The sequence below is a fragment of the Dermacentor albipictus genome, unplaced genomic scaffold (genome assembly GCF_038994185.2).
Source record: "Dermacentor albipictus isolate Rhodes 1998 colony unplaced genomic scaffold, USDA_Dalb.pri_finalv2 scaffold_54, whole genome shotgun sequence".
Classification (NCBI taxonomy): domain Eukaryota; kingdom Metazoa; phylum Arthropoda; class Arachnida; order Ixodida; family Ixodidae; genus Dermacentor; species Dermacentor albipictus.
Genome location: NW_027225608.1, coordinates 76459 through 95528, shown reverse-complemented (window position 1 = coordinate 95528; position 19070 = coordinate 76459). Strand labels below are relative to the sequence as shown.

Genomic DNA, 19070 nt, shown 5'->3' with positions numbered 1-19070 from the left:
TTCACAGAATCCTAGATTCCGCCCCCATTCCATCCACTCCCCCCGATGCATTGCGCGCTACGGAAGGCGACGCGCTTGCTCCCCGCGTTTCTCCTTTGCGCACACAAGACTGAGCCACCATCGTCGGCTCACCCGTTCTACCTCCCCTCCTACGCGTTCACTCACGCATACAGCATGCAGCGCGTGGTCACGATGTTATCACCCTTGGACTTTATACGAAACGTGAGGGCGATGGCAGGAATGCGCCTGGAGTGTCCATATAATTGCTTTCGCAATAATATAATAAACGTATCCGTCAACTGAAGCGTCCCGTCGCCCATTACTTTCCCCAAAAGAAGTATCAAAATCGAACTTTCACCATGCGACAATTCGCTGCGCCGCAACAATGTATTTTTTTGTGTGAGGTGGAGGCACCGAAATGAAAAAAAAACGCATAGGAAAGTATGTTGGCCAGAATCGAATGCCTACTTCGGGCACCTAATGGGGCTACGGAAGGAATACCGAAGAAAACATGAGACTTGGTCCACTGAGAATCATACGCATAATGCTCAGTATCTTACAGTGGCGAAACAAGACTTTCCGGAAAGGTTCCGCTCAAGGAATGCGGTGCGATCCTTCGAGTCCCCACACTGATGGCGGCGAGCGACCATTGTTTTTTTTTTCTCGTCTGCTAGCCAGAAAGCGTCCAAAACTAATGCACTCGGCCAGAGCAAACCGAACACGCACCGAAGTGCACCGCACGGCGGTCGGGGCCATACGAGAAAAACGTATGCGCTCTGGCTGGCTCTGGCAGCCCGCGGGTAGGGTAGCAAGAACAAAAAAAAATTGAAGAGGCTCAATGTGTCCTCGCGAATAAAAGTCAAAGTAGAAAAAATAAATAAGAAGGTAGTTACTTTGGCTGGCTTTGGTGTCTTGACATGGATGTTCTGGCGTAGGTTAAAAAAATGTTGATATTTCTTTATGTGACATGACGGCACAAATGAACCACCCCAACGTTTCGTCTCATTGGACCTCGCTGCCTGCTTTGTCAGCTCGTCTGCTGGTGTGCTGATTTGGCTTGTCTCGTTGTATGTTCCGATGTAAGTCTTTAGAAAAGTCAATGGACCTTTGGCGTCAAATATTTATAACAGCATTAAACCCACAAAGTTCCGCAATTGAAAATCTAAAGCAGAACATTGGAAATGTCAATGCACCTTTCACATCAAGAGCTTATGAGATTTATACCTATAAAGTTTCGCAATTGATATCCATGCGCTCCATAGATTCCGTGGCCTCAGTGAGATGCCGCGGCCTCAGTGAGATGCCGCGGCGAGCCCGCTCACCATCAAAGCGCCCTTGAAACTTTGTGCTCGGATGGGACTGCTTGGCGTTATGTGACTGCCGGTGTATGGGCGTTGCCACGAAATCCAGCCCGAGTTTGCAATCTTCGCGGTTAAATGTCTTTTCGAGCGTCAAAAAGACATTCTAGACAAAATCCAGAGTGATTTCCGGCGCCGGGGGTCGCTTTGGTCGGCGGTGCATGGGCAACACGAAAAAATTTCGGGGGGGGGGGGGGCTGAAGCCCCATAAGCCCCCCCCCCTGGCTACGCCCCTGTCTACCAGTTATATATAATTGACCCTGACCTGTGCTAACAGATTCCATGTTATGCCTGCAGATTTCCTGACTTCATTACCCCACCTTCCTTTCCCTAGCACCCAGTCTTTATTTGTATTAGACTCCCGTATGTGCCGTATTAAATACGCGGCCTTCCCAGCTCTAATTTTCCCGCTTAATTTCACCTACGACTACCCCGTTTATCCTCTTAGCATTAGGTCTAACATTTTTCGTTCCATCGCTTGTTTGAGATGTCCTCAATTTATTTTCAATCTTCATTGCTGACCTTCAAGTTTCTGCCCCTTATGATAGTACTTGAAGATCGGAATGGTTGTACACGTTTCTTATCAACGACAGCGGTGTGCTCCCGGTCACGACTTGGTAATGCCGGCCGTGTGCACTTGGAACTGTTTTCATACTTTTGCTAACTTCACTCTATGATCAGCGTTCCCTGTGGTTAACTGACCTAGAGAATCTTACTCCTGTATATACTCTAGAGGCTGACTGTCGGTCATTAATTCTTGTTCGCTTGACAACGTATTCAACATTACCATCGTCTTCAGCATACTTTTCTTTAAGCTTCTCTTGCACTTTCTGTGTTAGAGTTCTCAATCGATTCTTACAATGTGTCCACAGCGTTGCTGTACAGGACAATGACACCGGCAAGCTCAAGCCTGTTGAGATATTCCGCGTTGACCATTTCCCTTGATCCTTCCCAGTTCTCAGTCGAATACCTTGAATACTCCTAAGCATACAATCAATACTGTCACGGGGCAGAATTAGTGAAACGTAGCCTGAGGCGTTAGGGACGATGGTCGACGAGTTGGTGCCGAACGGAACTGGTGACGTCGGAATGACGGTGAGAAACTGTTCCATGTAGCAGTCCCCTCGGCGTTGGGCGTTTAGGCGATCTTTGAGTTAGGTCTCCCATGCATAACAATAGCCTCAAATCCTTAAAAGAAATAATCATCCGCAGCCCTTTGGGCAAAAGAAAGCACAAACTAGAAAAAAGACAGTGATAGAAGTGCTCACAACACATCAGTGACAAACTTGATGGTTGTCAAGGACGGACACTTCTGTTTGCTAGCACCCAATGGAGCGTCATTACGAGTATGAAAGTTCCGGCTATAGCGCGCATACAGAAACACAGCCTATCAGACATTAGGCAGATGTTCATTGCACAGCATTAATGTTGCTGCCTTCCACAGCAACGCAAACTCAATATAATTATGCGCTGAAACAGCTCGATGCACTCTGAGGTGACAAATCAGAGCACGCCGCAAAGATAATAAGCACGCGCCATCCTCGGCTATCAGTTGTGGCCTCTGGCCAGTCAGCCACTACAGCGCTTTCCAATGCTTACTCGCGTTAGCTCGAGTGGCGCAGATGGACGTAATTATGTTCGTAAGATTGCTACACCCATATGCTAGAGATTTCCTCTGAGGTCGTCATTTGCGACGGCCGTTTAGATTTTGTGAATCGACGTACGCTTACTATTGGCGGAAATACTGAAGTTCGCAAGTGTGCTACCCTAACATATACGCATTCTTTTCAATTACAGCGCTCGTCTTTGCCGCGGCGGGCGTAGTACGCTTCAAGATCTTAAGAGCAGTTTTTCGCTTCGTGAATTCGCTTTTATCGTAAGATTATCCTTAAGTCAGATTAATAGCATAAGTTAGCTTAGTGAATCCTGCCCCTGACCTTGATGACCAGCCTTCGTGACAACCTTACGACGGCTGCAACACTGCAATAAAGGGAAAAGGTAAAATTATCTCTATAAGAAACAAACTTGCAGCCCAGCAAAACAATGGGCCACACGTTTCCTGAATTTTGGTTGTGCAGGGTCACATAAATGTTACATTCAGGTTTCCATTCATAACAGCCCGATTGAGGTTACTGCTTCCAAAATAGCGGGGTAAAAAATCTGCCCCATTTACCCAACGTTCAGCACAATGGCTGAAAGGCAAGAAGGGTGCATGAGCTCAAGAAGACGAATGACTAGAAGCTTGAATGATAGTAACATTGAAACAATTAACCTTCTGTCGTTCCGACATAACAAAGTGGACACGCCGTGGTTGCTCAGTGGCTATGGTGTGGGGTTGCTCAGCACGAGGTCGCGGGATTGTAGTCCTTGGGAGTCCGCGGGAGTCTTCCACTGCGGCGTGTCTCAAAATTAGAAAGTCGTTTTGGCACGTCAAGCCCCATACTTTAATGTAATAACAAAATGGGCGCGACTTGTTTCATCAGCTGCGAATATTTTGCGTGCGCATCGCAACAAAGCAACCTTATGCGAATTGCTTGTGCTAGCGGAAACTGGCAGTCGGGCAGACTTTCTGGGAGCAAAGGGCATGTGGAAACCACATTTAACATCGAGGGTGGACTTTTCTCGCACAGCATATTAATTCTGGTTCTTGATTTTCATGTTAAATCAACCTATTTATTCCTTTACTAGTTATTTTATGGGAACGGCCAAACAAATTTTGATAATACCAGTCGATTGTATTCACATACTAACCAGAACAGCAAAAACCTTGGGTTATGGGCTGCATAAACAAAGGTTTCTGCTTTCTCGTGCTACATACATTCGGTAACAGCATTGGCTAATGGCAGTTGAACGTGTGCCCCAACCATCTCTGCCACATGACTAGGGGGAGAATTTGTCGTTCTTAATTTATACATTGCATAAGTGGCTACAACAACTTCGCATAAGTAGCACCCTAGGTTGTTCCCACTCTAAGTTAAGCTAGACATGAATATTCTTCTCAAGCATCGCGTAGCACTGAATGTGCCGCCCTCTTTTAGTTTTATAGCAAAGTCCTCATAGAACACCATCAATGTAAGTGTGATTTTGGCTAGCAGCACGAAACGTGGTGTCAACGAGCTTTCGACCAAACCTCCTCAAATTCTTGCTGATCTCACATTTTGTTATTCATGCACATGACTGGAAATGATTCACATGAGTAGAGAGAGAGAGAGATGAGAATGTAAAGGCAGGAAGGTTAGTCGGAAGGGAGGCTTCTGGTTCGCTACCCTACAAAGGGATATATAAGGGGCAAAGAAAACAAAACCTGCGATAAAGCAGACGCACGAAGAAAAATGGGAATTGGGGAGGGGAACGGAATAAATAGTTTCTCGAACAAGTTCCCCGAGAATAGTACCTTCAGTAGAGCTTTGACTGACTGCGGGTTTGACAACCCTGCTGGCCGGTACTTCATAAGTGCCTCCGAAAGCGGATGGTTGTCGGACTGCCTAATGTGGTCGCGACAGACTAACACGTCTGTGCTTTAGCGAGAACAGCAAATAACGTGTTCAATAGTTTCCTCTCTGACGCAGCAGTCACAAGCAGCACTGGCGATATTTGATTTTACACTTATCACTGCGCGCGAGCTGCCAGAGCCAGCCGGAGCGCCTTCGTTTTCCTCAGGTTGCTTCGCCCACAGCGCGACGCACTTCGGCCACGCGTTCGTTTTAGTTGGGCTGGATGGTGGTTCTGGCTACCCGCAGGCTGCCAGAAGCAGCCAGGACGATTTCCATCTGGCTGCTCTCTGGAAGTTATCTGGCTAGCAGATTGCAAAAGGAGGCGATCAGCGCTCGCCGCCATTTTCATTGAGACTTAACGGATTGGAACGCAGGCGCTTGAGGACTTCTAACTCACCCAGCAAACTGGCTACAGTCACATTCAGGCGGAAGTAACTGTAGCGCTCTTCTCTAAGATTCTACCGCACCTTGCGAGATGGTGAGATACGCGCGGCGGGGAACCATTTCCATTTCTTTTTTTGTTTTGTTTACTGCGAAGCTGTCTATGGCTATGATCCGGGATTTTATGGCGTCCACGCGGAAAACCTCTCCCCTAAAAAGTCAGAGTGAAAGAGCCAACAACAAAAGCAAGCGCATATCACCGCTCGCGTCAGAGCTCGGGTAAACGGCCTCCTGTGTCTGGAAATGGAAACGGCGCGCCGCCGCAGCTGTGTCTCTGTGAATGTATGAGGTAGTGGGCGACGTAGTGTGCGCCTGATAAGGCGACCAAGGGGAATTTTCCGTGCCATTTCGCTCTGCCGTTGCTATGGTAAGACCACGCGTGATCCGTACGCATGAAGAGCGAGGAGTGACAGCGAGAGCAGCGGCGAGAGAGAGGCCATCGGCGTCGTGCCAACCCGGCGGCCCGGGAAGAAGAGCGTGCCGGCGATGTGGTACGTAAGCGACGAGCAAGAGCTGATGGCGCATGATGATGATGTGTTCTGTTTTACGGCGCAAGGGCCACGTATGGCCAAAGAGCGCCAAGCCAATGGTAATGAAATCAAAGTGAAGCGTTAAATTACAAGCGATGAATGTTACAGGGCTGTAGAGGGGCCTAAAAGACGGTCACTGCAAAATGCGTAAAAGCTACATGTAATAAAACTATGACTAAGATTATGAAGCGTGACAAGGACGCGAAAGAAACATTGTAAAAGAATTACGTCGTGATAAAATTTGAAAAAGCACTACTGCCCTAATAGACTCCTTTAAGCGCAAGTACCTGAAGGTGTGTGCTGTCCAGAACTACTATCATAGCACCATCCTCTAGAAAGAGGATGCGCTACGATACTATTGGGCTATTAACATGCAGAACCACATCTTTGTGGTGACAGCTTTGGTAGTAAACACTCCACGAGGACGTGGAGGACGGTGAGCCTTTCACCACATCTACAGCAGGTAGGAGGTTCCTTGCCAGTAAGCAGAAAATTGTGAGTGCCATATATGTGTCCTATTTGGAGTCTACAGAATAGGACGTCGGTCCGTCTTGTTTTTGCAACAGGGGGCCAGAAACCTATCCTTGGCTTAATCAAATGGAGCTTATTATTTGTTTCATTGTCCCACATGCGTTGCCAGTAACTTCGCAGTTTCGTTCGCAAAAAAGGCTTGAGGTCTGTGGAAGGAATAGCAGTTGTGGTATTACCAGCTTGAGGTGTAACTGATGTGGTCATTTGGTCGGCCAGCACATTACCTTCAATGCATCTATGACGAGGGAGGAGGAGGAGGAATAAACTTTATTTGTGCACAGCAGATTTGAGACCTAGGCCTCTACCTAAATGACGGCCTCGAGCCCTTGGGCCCTGGCGGCATCTTCGGCCTGCTGGATTGCCTTGCGTTGGTCTTCCGGTGCACAGCTGAGCAACGCGGTCTCCCACTGCTCTCTGGTTTTAATTATTTTATTCTGTATGGGTGTACGAGGACAAGCCCATACCATGTGTTGTAGGTCCGCCCTTTCTTCACAGAATCTACATCTATCCGTGCAAAGGTCCGGGTAGTAGCGGTGGTAGGCCACCGGGTTCGGATATGTATCTGTTTGTAAGAGGCGCCATGCCGTCGCTTGCCGTCTATTTAATGAGGAGTGTGCAGGGGGGAAATGGGCGCTTCCCAATTTATAGTGTTTGGTGATCTCGTTAAAGCTGGTCATCCGGTCTCTCTCCGTTCCCAGTATTTGTTGCGTGTAACCTGCTCGGCCTGTCAGTTCTCGAGCCAGGTTGTGCGCTATTTCGTTCCCGGGAAGGGAGGAGTGTGCGGGTGCCCATATAATCTGAATGTCGCGATCTTCACGAAAGTTGTTTAAAATTCTGAGTGCTTCCGGCGACATTCTTCCTTTTGCATAGTTCTTGACGGCTGTCTTGCAGTCGCTTACTACGATGTTGGCTTCCGTGGAGGCTATTGCCAGTGCTAAGGCAGCTTCCTCCGCCACCTCTGCCTTCCATGTTTTCACCGTCCCACTAACTCTGCAGTCACCCTCTAGACTCGTAGCAACTATCGACATACTCTGTCCATTTGCGTACTCCGCCGCGTCCACATAGACCACGTCCCTGGCATTACGGAATCTTTTGTGGAGAGCTCTCGTTCGTGCGTTTCTTCGATCTTGGTGAAACTCCGGGTGCATGTTTCTGGGGAGGGGGGGTATTGATAGATGTTCCCTTCTTTTCCTTGGGATGTCTCTCCGCACTCTGTGCTGTGCTTCGTAGGTTATTCCGATGTCATCTAAGATGTGTCTCCCCGTCAAACTCTGCGTAAGCCTTTCATACTGCGCTACTCTCTGTGCCTCAATAAGTTCGTCTAATGTATTGTGCACGCCGAGCGCCAAGAATTTCTCGTTTGACGTATTTGCCGGAAGTCCCAAGGCTTGCTTATAGGCCCTTCTAATAATGCAGTCTATCTTGGCTTTCTCCGCAGCGTAGAGCTTGAGGTAAGGAACCACATATACAATACGACTGATTACGAATGTTTCTATTAATCGGATGAGATTGTGCTCTTTCATGCCATAGTGCCTGTTGGATATGCGCTTTATTAGTCTGATTGTTTGTTGAACACTATTGTCAAGTAGTCTAATGGTTTCTCCGTTATGGCCGTTTTCGGATATGTGGAGTCCCAGTATTCTCAGGCTCTCCACTATCGGTATTGTGGTGCCTTCTACTGTGAACACAATGCCCGGCCTTTCCCTAATGCTTTTTCGACCCCGGCATGTGGGCCTATAGAGCAGAGGTTCTGATTTTTGCGAGGAGCATCTCAGTCCCTTGTCTTTGATGTAGTCTTCTACCGTGTTTACTGCGGTTTGAAGGATCTCTTCCACATGCCCATCGCTTCCACCCGCCACCCAAAGGGTGATGTCGTCCGCGTAGAGGCTGTGTCCGAGTGCTTCTATCTTTTCGAGTCTCGCAGGAAGACCAATCATTGCTACGTTGAATAGAAAGGGAGATAGGACTGAACCCTGCGGGGTACCCCTATTACCTAGCTTGAGCGCGTCCGATTTGGATTCTCCCATTGAAATCTTTGCGGTACAATCTGTCAAGAAGTCTTTGATGTACGCGTATGTTTTACGTCCTACATCCAGTTTTTGGAGATTTTGTAGTATGGCCTTGTGCGTGACGGTGTCAAAGGCCTTAGTTAGATCGAGACCTAGTATGGCCTTAGTGTCTAGACTTTTCTCACCCGCATCTACGATCTGATGTTTTAGTTTGAGCATAATATCCTGCGTCGATAACTTTGGTCGAAATCCAACCATGGTATGTGGGTAAAGTCCTCCATCATCCATGTATCTCGTGAGACGTGTGAGAACCACATGTTCCATAAGTTTACCGACGCAGGATGTCAGGGATATGGGCCTTAAGTTCGTCAGTTGTGGTTTCTTTCCAGTCTTTGGTATAAAAATAATTTGGGCTGATTTCCATTGACTTGGAATGCTGCCTTGCTCCTAGCAGTTATTCATGTAGTCCGTGAGAGCTCGGATGGATACATCGTCGAGGTTTCTGAGTGTTTTGTTGCTTATCCCATCAGGTCCTGGTGCACATTTCGAGTTGAGCCTGGTCAGTTCATATCTAACTTCTGCCTCCGTAATAGGGGTATCAAGATCTGGATTCTCGTTACCTAGGTAATCCGGAAGTACTTCTCTATCCGCATCTCCAACGTACATCTTTTGGAGCTCTCGGAAGAGCTCTTCTTCTGTGCCGTTGTAGCTGTGTATAACCTTCTGTAGATTGTGTCTTTGTATGGTTTTTGTACTTCCGGGGTCCAAGAGGCATCGGAGAATGTTCCAGGTCTTGGAAATTCCTATCTGCCTTCCCATCAAGTCGCACGTGGCTTTCCACTTCTGTTGGGTTAACCTATTTGCATATATCTCGATTTCCTTGTTTAATTCCACCATTCTCTTCCTTAATTTCCGATTATGTTTTTGCTTTTTCCATCTTTTCAGCATGCTACCTTTCGCTTCCCACATGTGCAATAATCTGCTATCCATCTCCTCTATAGCTGCCTCCTCTGGAACAGTTTTGGTAGCTCGTTTAATGTTTTCTTGCAGTTTCTCTGCCCATTTCTCAACGTCCGTTATAGTGTCTTCCGCATCATCTTGTCGGATTTTGCGGAAAGAGTCCCATTCTAGTAGCTTCAGTTCTCTCCTCCTCTTTTTCCTTGGGCCTGCTTGTACCGTTGTGACGACGATGTAGTGGTCACTACCTAAGCTTTCCTGCATGTTTGTCCATTGAGAAACTTCTACATTCTTCGTAAATGTGAGATCTGGTGTCGTGTCGTTGGTTACGCTGTTTCCTATTCTGGTTGGTGCCTGAGGGTCAGTTATGAGCGTTAGGCCTTCGTGCTGAGCGTCTGCCCACAGGCTTCGGCCCTTAATGTTCTTTATGCTGTATCCCCAAGCCACGTGTGGCGCGTTAAAATCGCCGACCACGACTAGTGCCTGCTTGTGCGCTACGCTCAACACTTTGCGGAAGAGTGGGCCGAATTTGGGCTTGTGCCGGGGTGGACTATATATGTTCAGAATAAATAGACTTCCATCTTCTTTACGGGAGGGGATTATTTCAATCAGGACGTGGTCTATGCCGCGCACACCGGTATCGTGCTCGACAGCCGAGAGGTTTCTGTGTATGAGCGTCGTGACGGTTGCCTTCTCGCCGGAAGCACTATACGATTTATACCCCGATAATTTTGCGATCGCCCCGGTTTCCTGCAGGGCGATGACATCTGGCACCTCCTTACTTGTTATTAACTGCTGCAGGTTTCCTCGCTTGCGACGATACCCGCGGCAGTTCCATTGCCAAATCGCGTATTGCTTACGCGGCGCCATGTTGATTTATCTGTTCTTCCCCGGTGGCCAGCATATTGTCTCATGCTTACGAGATGAATAAATATTGCACAAGAGACAGTAAAGCTCAATGAAAACATTATTCCTGTGTTTTCTTAAGGACATTAGTGCTCTCACAATACTCAATGAGTCTGGGAATATTATCGCTTTGTCTAGTTTTTTTTTTGTTTTTTAGTGCAGATAGTACTGCGTAGGCTTCTGCAGTAAAGATGCTTGTACGGGGGTTCATTACACCTGCTTCAGAGAAAGAGGGTCCAACAGCCGCGTAAGACACACCAACATGTGATTTCGACGCATCAGTGTAGAATTCCGTACAACAGTACTTCAATTGGAGTTCATGAAAATGCATTCGTATTTCGAGTTCTGATGCCCATTTTGTAACACTTACGAAAGGTATATAACACTCTATCACTTGTCAGTCCCAAGGCGGTAGCTGCTTCGCTGGAGGCATCAAGCGGAGTTCGAAGAGTGGAACATTCACTTCCACGCTAAGCTCCCTCACACGGAGTGAGAAAGGCTGTCTCAAGGAGGGTCGATTGCGGAAGAGTGCAGTACATGTCGAATCGTTAATAGTTTCACAACAGGGATGTTCAGGATTAGAGAGCACTTTAAGAAAATATGTGAAGCTGGTGTAAGATCGCTGCAGATTGAGTGGCCACGCATTCGATTCTACATACGAGCTTTGAATGGGGGTAGTTCCGAATGCGCCTGTGGCCAGACGAATACCCAGGTGGTGGACCGGACCCAGCATCTTTAGTGCACTCGGGGCTGCAGAGTTGTACACTATGGCGCCATAGTCTAACTGCGATTGAATGAGGCTCTTGTAAATATTCATTATACACTTCCTGTCGCTACCCCATGTTGTGTGTGGTAATATTTTGAGTAAGTTCATTTTTTTAGACATTTAGCTTTGAGATATTTTATTTGTGGGATAAAAGTAAGCTTAGAGTCAAGTATTACACCTGGAAATTGGTGTTCTTTGTTGACAGGCATTTTTTGTCCACACAGTTCCATGCATGGGTCTGGAACCAGGCCTCTCTTTCTTGAAACTAGAACACATGAACCTTTGTGGGGGTCAATTTTAAACCCAGTTTCTTCTGCCCACTTAGATATCTTGTTCAATCCCGGCTGTACTTGTCCTTCGCATACTGCAATGTTTCAGGATTTAAAACCTATTTGTATGTCATCTACGTAGACGGAATAAAATATAGCTGGCGGTAATGAAGTGCGTAGTGTGTTTATCCTAATAATAAAGCGAGTGCAACGGAGTATGCCTCCCTGGGGTACACCAGTTTCCTGTGTGAATGTACGCGACAGTGCATTGCCCATTTTCACCCGAAATGTGCAGTTTTGTAGGTAGCTTTCGATAATGTTTAACATATTGCCGCGGATGCCCCGCGCCGAAAGCTCGCGCAATATTCCGTACCGCCAAGTTGTATCGTACGCCTTTTCCATGTCAAGAAATACGGATAGGAAGGATTGTTTATGTACGAAAGCATCGCGAATGTTTGATTCGATGCGCATGAGATGGTCGGTTGTAGATCGCCCTTCCCTGAAACCACATTGAACTGGGTCAAGGATATTGCTGGACTCTAGAAAATGTATGAGACGGCGATTGATCATTTTTTCAAAAAGCTTGCAAAGACAGCTCGCAAGCGCTATAGGATGGTAGCTGGTCAGCAGTGATGTATCTTTACCGTGCTTCAAAACAGGGATAACAATAGCTTCTTTCCATTTAGATGGGAGGTACCCGGCCGCCCATATAGCATTGAAAAGTGCGAGTAGCGTTATTTGAGTATCGTTGTGGAGATGTTTAAGCATGTCGTACATGATCCTGTCAGGTCCAGATGCAGAGCTCTGACATGCAGCCAAAGCAGCTGTCAATTCGGCAATGTTAAAAGGCTGGTTATATAATTCGTTCTGTCTGCATTTGCGGTTGATGGCCTCACGTTCTGCTATTTTTTTGTGCTTGAGGAATGCCTTGGAATAATGATTTGAGCTTGAAATCCGCTCAAAATGTTCCGCGAGTGCGCCAACTTGATCTTCTAAGCTATTGCCTTCATCGTTTACTAGGGGCAACGGATGAATTTCTTGTCCCTTTAGCCTTCTAAGCCCGTCCCACACTTTAGCCTCTTAAGTATATGAATTTACAGCTGAAAGGAACCTCTGCCAGCTTGACCTGTTTGCCTGTCTTCGCGTTCGTCTTCCCTGGGATTTAATCTGTTTAAATTCTACTAAATTTTCGGCAGTAGGGCATTCGCTTAGTTTGCCCCAGGCTTTAGTCTGTCTCCTCCGTGCCTATCTGCAATCGTTATTCCACCAGGGCACCCGTCTTTTCAATGATGTGCCATTTGTTTGAGGGATGAATTTCTCTGCTGCATCAATGATAAGAGCGGTAAAACATGATACGGCATGATCTATGCTAAAATCACTTATAAAATCTGGTAATATGTAGGTGAATTCTTTAAAGCATTCCTAATTAGCCTCGGCTCGTTTCCTGCGAGGAACAGGCGGAGGAGAGTCATGTTGTGTTACTAGGTTTAGAGTTAATGAGAAGTGATCACTTCCAAATGAATTTTTAATTACAGACCACTCTAAATCAGGGAAGGTAGAACCAGAACCCATAGACAGGTCTATTGAGGAGTATGAATTAAGCTGTGGCATATAGTAGGTCGGTTCTTTCTTATTAAAGAGGCACGCACTGGAGTTTAAAAGTAAATTTTCAATGAGTCGACCTCTCGCGTCACATCGTGAGTCTCCCCACATCGGGTTATGAGGGTTAAAATCTCCCACGAGTATGTAAGGCTCGGGGAGCTGGTCAATGAGGTTATAAAAGTCTGTTTTTTCGAGACGCTGGTTTGGCGGTATATAACTGGAACACATTGCTACTAATTTGTGAAAAAGAATGGCCCGAACTGACACTGCCTTGAGGGGCGTGGTAAGGGCGATGGGTCGGCAAGCGACATATCTGTGGGCTACGAATGCTACACCGCCAGAGGCGGTAGCCTCGTCGCGGTCATTCCGAAAGATAGAATAATTGCGAAGGAAATTAGTGTTTGTAGGTTTCAGATGTCTCTCTTGAACACACAGCAACCTTGGATTATGTTTGTGTAACAGTTGGTTAATGTGATCGAGGTTACGTAAAAGTCCTCGTACATTCCACTGTAGTATTTGTGTTTCCATTATGATAAATGTGTTGGGTGCTGTGTGTTTAAGAGACAAGGATTAGCTCACGGGTGTTTTTCAGGCACCGTGACGGGAGTTTTGTCTCTTTTGGAGCGGTCGAGAGTGCCTCGCCGCTCCTTAGGCGCTGGTGGCGCCGTCTTGCTGGTGGTTGTGTCCATCGCCTCTTGCGAGGCGCTGGACAGGCGCTCTTCCGAGCGCTTTGTTTGGCGTGACGGCCTCGGCACGTTGGACGAAGCCTTTGAGGTCACCTGCCCGGAGGTAGATGGCCTCTTCTGCTGGGTTGGCGTAGCAGCAATAGCTGCAGCCGCCGGGGGGGGGGGGGGGGGGGTGAGGAGAAGGCGTTTCTGCCGCCTCACTGGGTGTGAGTCGGACAGCCGCCAGAGACCGCTGTGGCGTTGCCTCCTGACGCGCCACTTCGGCAAATGTGTTTTTGGGCAGGTAGGATACCCGCCTGCGTGCCTCCTTGATTGAACCTAATATTTTCTTTTACTTTTGTCGTCACAATTTCTTTTCCTTTTTTTCCAGGATGGGCACGACCGCGAGTATGCGGCGTGCTCCCCTTCACAGTTTACACAATGGAGAGTGTTCTCGCAAGCTTCAGAAGTATGTTCGTGGGCACTGCACTTGGCACAGGTTTGACGGCCTCGGCAGCTCTGCGAACTGTGGCCGAAACGTTGGCGTTTGAAACATCTGAGCGGATTTGGCACATATGGCCTAACACGGAGCCTGACGTACCCTGCCTCGATAGACTCGGGCAGGACACTTGATCCGAAGGTGATTGTCAAGTGCTTGGCTTGGATTTCTTTGCCATCGCGCCTCATCTTAATTCTTTTGACATTGATTACATTCTGTTCACTGAAGCCCTCCAAGAGTTCAGCCTCAGTGAGCTGAGGCTGAACCCTTTTTCTGAACCCCTTTTCTGCCGCAACGCTTGACCTATTAAATGCATAAATAAAGACGTATAAAATAAAAGAGACAAAAACGTATTCCTTCACAGACTCTGAAGGCTGGCTGGCGATCCTGAACACTTGTTTCCTTGCCGCGCTATTGAACCTTATTTTTGTCTTTTCATAAGAATCTCAACTCCACTCTTATACTTTCTCTGTTAAGGCCCCGAGTCATTTGTTGTGATTCATCCCCAGTGTTGCTGAACAGGACAAAAATGGAAGGTTGCTTTGATATTCGTCGTTGATCCTCACTCCTAAGCCTTCGAATACTACTTCCAAACATGCAGTTAATAGCACCGGATAGATTTTGTCTTCTTGTCGGACCCCTTTCTTGATAAGTAACTGTCTACTTTTCTTGTAGAGTACCAAGGTAGCCGTGGATTATTTGTAGATATTTCCCAAGATGTTCACGCATTCCTCCTCTACTTCTTGATTGTGTAATGGCTCTACGACCGCTGGTGTCTCTATGAGTCAAATGCATTTTCATAATAGAGAGAGGTTGATCGTATTCTGCAGATTTCTCGATTACCTGATTGATGACATGGATGTGATCCATTGTAGAATATCCCTTCTTGAAGCCAGCTTGTTCCTTTGTTTCGCCGAGTTGAAGTGTTGCCCTTATTCTATTGGAAATTATCTTGGTGAATATTTTATATAATACTTAAAGCAAGCTAGTGGACCTAAACGTCAAAATGAAGCTTGCAATGAAAAAGACGGACCATATGTTAGCGTAAAGCCATGTACGGTGTAGTAATGATGCGTAATTAGCGCAAACGGCCCGAAATTTTAACCCAGATGGTCCAGATGGGCCGATCCTGGATAATGTGCATTATCTAATGTGGGCGAATCACGAAAGTCGTGCAACCTAAACAAACGACAGGGTACGCTAATGCGCCCCAGAAGACCTTGTCTTCGGTGTAAACCGTTGTCGAGTCGCTTTGCTTCCCCTTTCTGTTATTTTTTTTTTTTGCTTTAAAGCAAAAACTCTACATTATAGCATTAGAATCAAGCCACTTTACCATTCGCAGGTTGTGTCGGCAGTTATAGTGCACTATTACATTATAATATAGAGGGCCCTTAAACCAGCGCTAAGTCGACAATTCTTCACTGTCGACTCTACGGTGCCGTTGAAGGAACCGCCGCCCTCCTATCCTGCCTTATGCCATCCACGGGGCCCAGCCCAAACAAGCCTTGGGAAATGCGTCAGGCTACGTCAGGCTCTCGCGTCATGGCTGCGCTTTTTCTTTGTCGTTTTTTTTTCGATAGGCGCTGACTGTACATTGCCGTGTACAAGTGTTTCGCTCGCACTGTTTGCGTCGGCATCGCGCGCGAGCCTCGGTTGATATCCTTAACGAAATATCGCTTGCCTGGCTGACGTACGCCAGTTAGGCAAGGACTGCGTATCGGGGCGCCAACAGAGATGTTATTGGTGAGGGAAGTAAAACAAAAGAAACAACAACAACTTGTATCCTGCAAAAGAAAAGGCTCCCGCTTTTAGGCTCAGTTCATTGTGACTACATATAGCCAGTTGGAAATTAACAAAAGGCGCTCTCCAGGTATTTGTGTGGTATACATGTGCGAGCCAATCAGCGTCCACCATTAGACCTCTCCCATCGTTGTATGTATTCGCTAAATCGACGCGTTCCAAAAGTGCGCGACCAGCGGCAGCTGGATTTCGATGCAGGCGCAATGCAGGAACGCCCGTGTACCGTGTATTGGATTAAAAATTAGGGTGTTTTACGTGCCAAAACCAGTTTCTGATTATGAGGCACGCCGTAGTGGGGGCCGCTGGAAATTTCGACCGCCTGGGGTTCTTTAACGCGCACTTAAATCTAAGTACATGGGTGTTTTCGCATTTCGCCCCCATATAAATGCGGCAGCCGTGGCCGGGATTCAATCCCGCGACCTCGTGCTGAGTGGCCCAACACCATAGCCACTGAGTAACCACGGCGGGGGTGCATTGGATGCATGTTAAAGGCGGCCAGATGGTCAAAATCATATAAATATGCAAATTATTTGTGGTATTACAAACTTTACGCGAATGTTGCAATTGTGAAACTGATGCTAAGGAGTAGTGAAGTCATGTCTGGTTAATAGAAATTTTATAACTAGCACCACTTTCTAGATACCGGTCCCCAGAATATGCTTAAGAATACCTCGGTATTTCAGTTAAGATTGTCCCGAACTGGCTAGAGGCACACTTTTTAGAAGCTGCTAACTGGCACGCCCAATTATTTCATAAACCATATTAAGGTCACATATATCTCATGTGATGACAGTTTTAGGATTTCAGTATTGCTATATCTTAAGTTAATTATTAAAAAGTAAATTATAAAATTTTACGTAATTGGCAGAATTGTCGTTGAAATCTACCTAGTTGCTAATGTACGCCTAGACACGTAGCATATCAGGAAAGACGGCAGCAGCCCAGATATGACGGTCAAAGAAAGTGTTCCGCATAAAACGAAACATTGGGATTTATGTTACTGGATGACAGCGATGAAGGTGTGAGTATCCGCGTTGAAAAGGTGCGATGAGATATGCAATCTAGCTGTTTATTCTAACTTTTCTGGTTTATCGAAGGCATTAAATATTTCTTTACCCAAATTTACAGTATACCAAATGGAACGTTCGGTTCATTGCATTTCTTCCTTTCTATTGCACTGCTAATCTCGCAGCAATGTATCTTGCACACTCTTCGCGTATACGAAGTCTCACATAGCGAAATATAACGACTATCTTATCGGGAGGCTAAAGCCGCGTTTGTATATGATTGAGATAGTGGTGCATCGCATTGCATTTCTAGTACGTCGCATCCATGAAAATCTCAGTATACCCCTAGCTAGGCAAATCGCATGAGTGTCGCCAGGCGAGCTTAGTGCTACGGTGGAGACAGGTAAATCGCCTCGCATGGTGCATGTAGACGCTGGCGTATCACATTGAGGGGGTGTGGAAAAGTGAGACCGCTGCTGGCGTGTGCTCTTCTTCGCCCACCGGACAAACCTGATCTCTGGAAAAAGGTTATAGTAGTTTGTTTGGTACGACCGATAATGTGCCGTATGTAAATGATGAAATGCCCCAAGGTGTGGCCTTTACTTTTAGAGTGAACACTCTAAATAAAGTTTCGGCGACAAGATAAGCCCCAAAGGGGCCAAATGTTTCTTAGAATGTACTTCAATGACGAATGGCATGGCGCAGTGCACAAGAAGTGCATGGAACTGCTCGTTCGAACACGGCGCTTCGTGTGAAATTTTCGGACAATTAGCCTTTGTCAGTTTGGGAACCACAACCCGCCGTCACGCGACGTCATGCATACTTTCATACTTTCGACGCAGCCACGGCAACTCGTCCTCGGCGTGGGACCTGGCTGAGCACACGCGCTGCCTGGCGTCCTACACGAAGCACACCTCCGGCGTCGAAATGTCCGGCGACGAGCCGTGGTGGCGCGACGCGGTCCAGGTCCGTTGGGCCGCCGAGGTGTCGTTCAGGGCGGCCGCTTTACGAGACGCCAAGATCGCGCAGGAGAGGTCGCTCAGGCAGCTCTTCTTCCTCCGCTTTGGCCACACCTTCTGCGCAGTGCCCAGCCGCAGCCAGCGGGAGGCGGCAGCAACAGCGTGTCTTGTGGCCACCATGAAACTGCCTGCGTTCGCCGGAGCGTTCGGGTGCCCCGCCATGGTGGGCATCGGGTGCTGACCACTCTGCGACTGTACGGCTCAAGGAGAAAAACGAGAGTTACTCGCAGAGAGCAGCCGTGCGGCTTCGCACTGCACGTCAGTTTCTTTTAAAACGTGCAACATCTCGAAAGTGTTTGGGATTGATTTTCTTCACTATACGTAGTGACTGCTGCCTAAGCTGAGCAAGAAAATGGTACGCAAGAGCCCACTTGCTAATAAAGTGACACAGCCTGGTAAAGAAAAAGAACTTTTTTTTCCATCTTACACGCTGACAACGGATCTATTAAGTGAGCATTCGATATGTTACCGATAGCGTTACGCGAACTGGAGAGAGAGAAAGAGCGATAATTTTATTGCGATAGCAATTATATGGACATTCGAGACGAATTTCCGCCGTCGCCGTCGCCATGATATTCCATATAAAGTCCAAGTGGAATAAGATTGCGACCGCACGTCGTGTTCTGTAAGTGCTAGTGGAAGCGTGTGAAGCTGAGAAGGATGTACTGGTTTCATTTCGTGTGCGCATAGGGGAAAGGCGGAGAGGATGCGCGCCGTCTTCCATTTCACGCAAGGGAGCAGGAGGCCGTGGTCCTATCCCGGTCGCGGCCACGCTGGCCCTACTTTGAAGGTATATTTGCGTTGGTTGCAAAGGCTAGGCGTGCCGATGGCTGATGGCTTCGTCTGAGCTGTGTTCTCGCCGCTTAGTTCAACGTTAAAGCGAAAGGCAGCACGAAGGGCTATTCGCTCGCTGCTGCTGCCGCTCTTCCTCACGCCATCGTTTTGACAGCGAGTGTCCGCGGTCATCAGTTTCTTAATCACGGCTCAGAAATAATCACTAGTCCTGTCCTTTGAGCTCTGCAGCTATCATCGAAAGGATCAGCACATTAGAAAACTTCGGATATTTGGAATCAGTTATCCCTGCGTCGCCATTGCGTGGCGTACCGTGAATTTCATTATCGCCCCTACGGTTCGAATATAAGAAATTCCTGCGATGACACATACAGCGACATCGTGTGAACAGCCGGTGAATTTATTAACCGGCGCAGCGAAATAAA

The 19070-nt window shown here is 47.3% G+C and overlaps 1 protein-coding gene across 1 annotated transcript; it reads left to right on the top strand.

Moving 5' to 3' along the window:
- The first annotated feature begins 5698 nt into the window (after positions 1 to 5698).
- On the top strand, positions 5699 to 18181 carry LOC139053019 (uncharacterized). The gene is made up of 2 exons (XM_070530156.1): positions 5699 to 5784; positions 17677 to 18181. Exons 1-2 carry the CDS (start codon positions 5780 to 5782, stop codon positions 18032 to 18034), a joined length of 363 nt encoding a protein of 120 aa, XP_070386257.1. The 5' UTR covers positions 5699 to 5779; the 3' UTR covers positions 18035 to 18181.
- The last annotated feature ends 889 nt before the right edge of the window (positions 18182 to 19070 follow it).